We start from the raw sequence: 5,548 nt of genomic DNA, 5'->3' as shown, positions 1-5,548 counted from the left end.
GAAAATGTGAACCTTTCAAGAATGAAGATTTTCATCATCCCACCAGATAGATAATGCTGACCCAGTGAGGTTCTAGTAGTGGAAAACAAAATATAGAATTGGTAGCAGAAGAAGGAAGTTATAAATATTGCTTGCAGCCTCATTAGCAGTTAAAAAAACAAACAAACACTGGGTACCTAGGCATATCTTTTTCCTTTCTTGTCATATTTTCTTCTTGTTTTCCTCTATCTCTTTGTTATTTTGCATAAAATTATTGATGGTAGTTGACAGGTGGAATTGATTGAATTTCAAGAGTATTTAACATTGCATGGAAATGAATATCAAGGATATCACTCTGAGATAGAGATGACTTTAGGACTCTTGTGTCCTTATTTAGAGAAAAAATAAGAGTATCTTTACTTGTATCCATACAAGTATGGATAATGCATCTCTTTAGGCAAAAGCAGGAAGTTGCCTTTCTTGTTTAATGGAGTCCAAACACATAAAAAGGTATGCACAGATGTTGAAAGGTCAAAGGCGTGATTGAACTGGTATTAAATGATTGTCTCTCAGTTTTAAGTTCACATTTCTATATTCTGCTTTATGATGGTGGTTTTTGCAAGCTAGATCCTTGTTAAATTCTGCCAATAGGGGGTGCTGGAGGGAGACTGGCAAGCTGGACAAGGGATGCATCTTTTCCTGTTTCTTCTTCCTCTCAACAGCTTTTTACCTGGGCAGTGGCAGTTGGCTTCAGAGCTACAGTTGGTTTTGTTCCATGGTTTTCCCCCAACACTTTCAGAACCAGCTTCCTGGTGCCCCACAGAGATACCAGCACCATCTGAACAGTTCCCCTTCCCTAAAGGTATGCATTTTATTTTCACGGAGGTCCTTTGTTCCTGAGATGTTTGGGTTCTGGTTCCAAGGGATCCCTCCCTCACACTTTTTAATTAATTAATTAATTAATTTTAGAGATGGGATCCTCCTTCATCACCCAGGCTGGAGTGCCACTGTACAATCATAGCTCACTGCAGCCTTGAATTCCTGGGCTCAAGAGATCCTCCAGCTGCACTTCCTTTCCCCACACTTCTAAGGTCTAATTAGTCTAATTACCTTAATTACCTTAGACCTTAGAAGTATGGACGTCCCACACTTTCCTTGTGTTTCCCTAGACCTACAGGTTTTAGGTGTTTCTTGCAGTTTCTGTCTTTGTTAACTCAATATCTCCTTTTGGCTTTTTGTGTCCTTTAATACCTGGTTAACCACTCTTAATTTTAAAGCCTCTGTAAAAAATAACTGGTGCTGTTTTTGGTTTCTGACTGACCCACATGGAGAGTAGTATGACTTTCAGATTTGTGTGAAGAGTAACTGAGTCAGAAGATAAAAAGTGTTTATAGCAATGCCTCTCATATAGTAATTGTCATATAAGTGGAAGCTATTATTATTATTTACTTAAGATCTGTCTTTCCCATTAGTTTAAGCTCCATGAGGATAGGGATTATGATGCTGTATACATACTAGGGTCTAGCAGTACCTGGAACATAGTAGGCTTTGAACATATGTTTGTTAAAGGAATTAGGAAGAGGTTGGAGGAGAGAGAAAGAAGGATACGCAATTTGGGTATAGAAGAAAGGTAGCTTTCTTTATATTTTTATTATTATTTTTATATAATATAATATAATTCATCACTCTTTCTGGGCTTCATTCCACAAGTTTCATTAGAAATCAGCCTCTACCCTTGTGAACATGTTCGGTCAAACTGCCATTTCTCTCCAGGGTGTTAGAATTATACAGAGTGGAAAGCTCAAGTGTGTGTGAGATGGAGGTAAGGGTGGGAGAGGCATCTGGGGTCATGGGGCATCTGTTCACACAAGTGGCTGATGCGATGTCTAGTGGCCAGACTCAAATGGCTTCCTCAGACCGCACAGTTCTCAGCTTCCTCCATGCCATGCTCTAGGCATGGGAATATTTGTGTTCCTGCTGGTGGTTCTGTCCCCTGGAAGTATCCTGCAGTTGTTCCCTGTCTAGAGGTTGATGCCTCCTTATGAGTTTGCCAGGGAAGCTGGATGCAGGTACTATCTCTAGAATCTCATAGACTTCTCCTGCTTTTATTCTCCAACCACTAGTCCCAAACAGATCTGATTCTAGAAGGCAGACAATCTTTCTCTGTTCATGGTTCTGGTGCAGCTTCCTTTCTATGTCCCAATCTTCTCCTCACCCTGGGATGAACATTCATGAACAAACTCCAAGAAGACTTGAGCCACTTCTTTTTATGTTGCTACTCCCCGTCCCTTCAGACCACAGTTATGTGCTTTCTTTGGAGTGGGATAAGCAAGATAACACAGAGAGAAAAAAATGTGAAAAATATTAAAATACCCTGCCACAGAAGGAAGGAAAGCAGCAGAGGAAAGACGAAGGGATTCTTTTTTGAAATTAAACTATCCTTTTCCTTCTTTTCTGAACAAACGGGCTATACAGTGAAAGCGCAAGGGTTTATGGCAACCTGCAGGATATATTGATCTTGTTCTTGCTCTCAAGGTTATTTATTTACTTATTTTAAGGGATGAGACAGAGACTAGAAAAGGAGAGGGACTTTCCTTTCATGTGCAGAAGATGGAGCCATGTCTTTGCAATCCTCTTCTGTAGTGTGCGTGTGTGTGTGTGAGAGAGATTTTTTTAATGAAAGTCATTGTGAAGAGGCTGAGGCAACAACCTCACCCAGAAATTGGAGTCACAGAAGAAGCATTAACTTCTAAAGGTCTTCATTGCACAGGTCGTGGCTCCTGCAGCAGCTGAAGCTCACAAAATAGACACTCCACTTTATGCCTTTCACGTCAGCACAGTTCTTCAGGCAGTCCTTGAAGGTTAACCAGGGACTACCGTCCCCTGTGGAAGGGATTAAAAACAGATCAGAAAGCCTGGCCATGAAACTTCTGCAAAAAAACTTTTCTCCAGACCACACCAACATATAGGGAGAATCTTGTGTAGTTCAAAGCTCCGTTATTCAAATGTAAAGAACTGGAAGATGTTGCAAGTTGGGGGTTTCCCAAAAGAAATGCAGCGATGGAGCAGTCTAAAATGATTACTGGGGGTAGGGCAGTAAGGAGAACAGTAATTCAGGGAATGCCAAAGCTGGGTGTTTCTCTTGAGACTCTTAACACTGATTTAAGTGAGGGTTATAAATGCCAAGAGACAATTTAGCACAAAGGGTGGAAAAAGAGAAATCATGATGTCTTGTCTTAACCATCCAGGGCAATTCAGCCACAGTCTACTGATGACGCTGGCGCTTCTATTTCCACAGTTTAGAACCAACTGTAAGGAAACCCAGACAGGCACAAGAGGCACAAGGACCAAAAGCCCCCTCCTCTCAACAACTCACTGTTACCCATTGGGCATAGATTATACCTATTCTGTCACCTCGATTTATTCTCCTCTGTTTTCTTCAGGCTTCTCAAAATACTAATTCCTTAGCTGTAGGCCCCCACCCTCCTTAGTGACCACTTCCATCTAATTTTCATTACGGTATATGATGCGGATGAAGGAATCAGCCATCCCAGGTGTGAGACTGTCTATAGTAAAAGTAAAGTAAGGTCTCCCCTTTCCCCTGTGGCTGATATGTCCCTGTCTACTTCCTCTACCCATTCTTCTTTTCCCCAACCCACAACTTACTTTTGGAAATCCTTCCAACCATGCAGGCCTCTTCTGTTCCTGCTGTGCATATTCCTCTTCCTCTGGAGCAGTTTTCTCCCGGGAACTGGAGGTGGCACATCCTACACTGAACAATTTCTGTCACTTGGCCGGAGAGTGGGGAGAGAGATTGAGAAACAATGGCACTACCACAAAAGAACCCCTCTCCCTTTTGGGGTTAGAAGTCTGCCTGGAGCCAGAGGACTTTGCCAGAGCCCATCAAGCGTGAACATCTTCCTCTGCGGAAATACGCTAAGCCACGAGAGTGACTGAGGTTTATGGTCTCAGGAATGTTAGCCTGAAAAATGGGAGGGGAAAGAAAGGTGGAGGAACAAGGAAAAGTGAAACAGTATCAAGACTGAGATGATCAGCGGGTCCTCTTCATACTTACGAGGAAATTCATATTCCACAGTAGCTATTTCATTGTCTGTACTGGCAAAGAGAAAGAAAACACATCTGAAATATGCCTGAGATTTACTCTTGTATTGGGTTGTTATAATCTGCCCTTCGGGGTCCATCCTGTACTCTTAAATTGGAGCCATTCCAGGACCTCTGTCCCCCTAATGACTAGTCACCTACTGGGCATCTCTGCACCTCTTCTCTCCTTCTAAATCTCTTCACCTCTTCGAGGCTTCTCAGATTCATCTAACCATTCCTATAGGATGCAGCACAGACCAGAAGGAGAAAGATAAGTGCACATGCTTTTTTGCTTCATTCCTTCTTTTTAATTGACTCTGTGTGGCACAGTTAAGGTAAGAGTCTTAATTGACTCTTACCTGTGGGTGCCTGGAATCTGACAATGGGGACAACCTGAAATTCCTGAAGTTGTCATGCTTTAGATTTGGCCAAGCAACACGTGAAAAGCCAACATTCCACTTCCTCCTTTCCCTTTTCCTTGCCCTTCACTGACACTCACTCCTGACCTTGTCCGTTGATGCTAATGTTATTTTGTCAAATCTAAAATCAGCTCCCATCCCAGCTGTGTCCTGCTGGAAGGGGTTGTTGAGTGTTGGAACTCAAGGTCTATTTCTATTTTTTTTTTTTTTTAGCCCCTGGTGCTCACCTCACCCCACCCATCTTTTCCTCCTCAGACCTGCCCCTTCTCATACCACTTATCTATTTCTACTCACCTGCAAATTTTCTCTTTAAAAATGATCCAGATACTGCTGTTGAAAAAAAAAAAAAGATACACTGTCTGCAGACTTCATTTTCCAAACCCCATCTCAAAGCTTCTGTGAAATCCACTCGATTCCTCTCTAATCTGCCTCTTTCCCCCCATAAAGGAAGGGAGAAGAGCTTTAGTTAAGGTCCTGGGGATACGACATACCCCGGGTAGAAGGCATAACATTAGAGCAGAAGCTCGTCATGTTTCTGTTACGATAGGACTTCCATGAGAAGGCCTCTGCCATGAGTGTTCTCACCTGTTCCTAAATTCAGGATTCTTACCAGCTGTCAACCCTAGGGACTCACCCCTAAAGCAGCAGAGCAGGATGGGGAGTTCCAGCAAGAGGGACTTGTCCATTTTGGAAAGAGGGAGGGCCAGGCTATAGCAGGAAGATTCAAGAGTGCCTATTTATACCCCTGCAAAGTTGGGCTTTCCTGCGAAAGGTTAGGGGTGGGGATGTTGTGGAAGCTCTTGGAAGGCATACGCTGCTCCTAGGGAAATCAATGTCTCTGTAATTTCTCTCCCTTGCAACTTGGTGGGAGAGGGAATGGCTAGGTCAATCCTGAATCTGATTTATTCCAGTTCTACCACTCAGGATTTTTGATGCCAGGTTCTATGGTCTTTTCACTATACCGTACTGTAAAAGAATGCAAAGATAAAAACTGGGCTGGATAGGTAGAATTGAGAGTCATCTACATCAAGACATTGATTAAAGCTGAG

General features: G+C 42.6%; 1 protein-coding gene across 2 annotated transcripts; it reads right to left on the bottom strand.

The window, feature by feature from the left end:
- Positions 1-1,610: 1,610 nt before the first annotated feature.
- On the bottom strand, positions 1,611-5,191 carry PATE1 (prostate and testis expressed 1). 2 transcript variants are annotated; one of them, XM_025357765.1, is made up of 5 exons: positions 5,134-5,191; positions 4,794-4,829; positions 4,055-4,090; positions 3,646-3,768; positions 1,611-2,862 (listed from the first exon to the last, which is right to left on the bottom strand). In XM_025357765.1, the coding sequence occupies exons 1-5, from the start codon at positions 5,183-5,185 to the stop codon at positions 2,729-2,731; spliced, it is 381 nt and encodes a 126-aa protein (XP_025213550.1). In that variant the 5' UTR covers positions 5,186-5,191; the 3' UTR covers positions 1,611-2,728. The 2 variants fall into 2 exon arrangements, with proteins under 2 accessions (XP_025213550.1, XP_025213551.1); XM_025357766.1 differs by lacking the exon at positions 4,055-4,090 and having other exon boundaries at positions 2,507-2,862; positions 5,134-5,187.
- Between the last annotated feature and the right edge of the window lie 357 nt (positions 5,192-5,548).

Source organism: Theropithecus gelada, chromosome 14 (assembly GCF_003255815.1).
Source record: "Theropithecus gelada isolate Dixy chromosome 14, Tgel_1.0, whole genome shotgun sequence".
NCBI lineage: Eukaryota > Metazoa > Chordata > Mammalia > Primates > Cercopithecidae > Theropithecus > Theropithecus gelada.
Note: the sequence above shows the minus strand (reverse complement) of the source record. Positions and strands in the feature narration are given on the sequence as shown.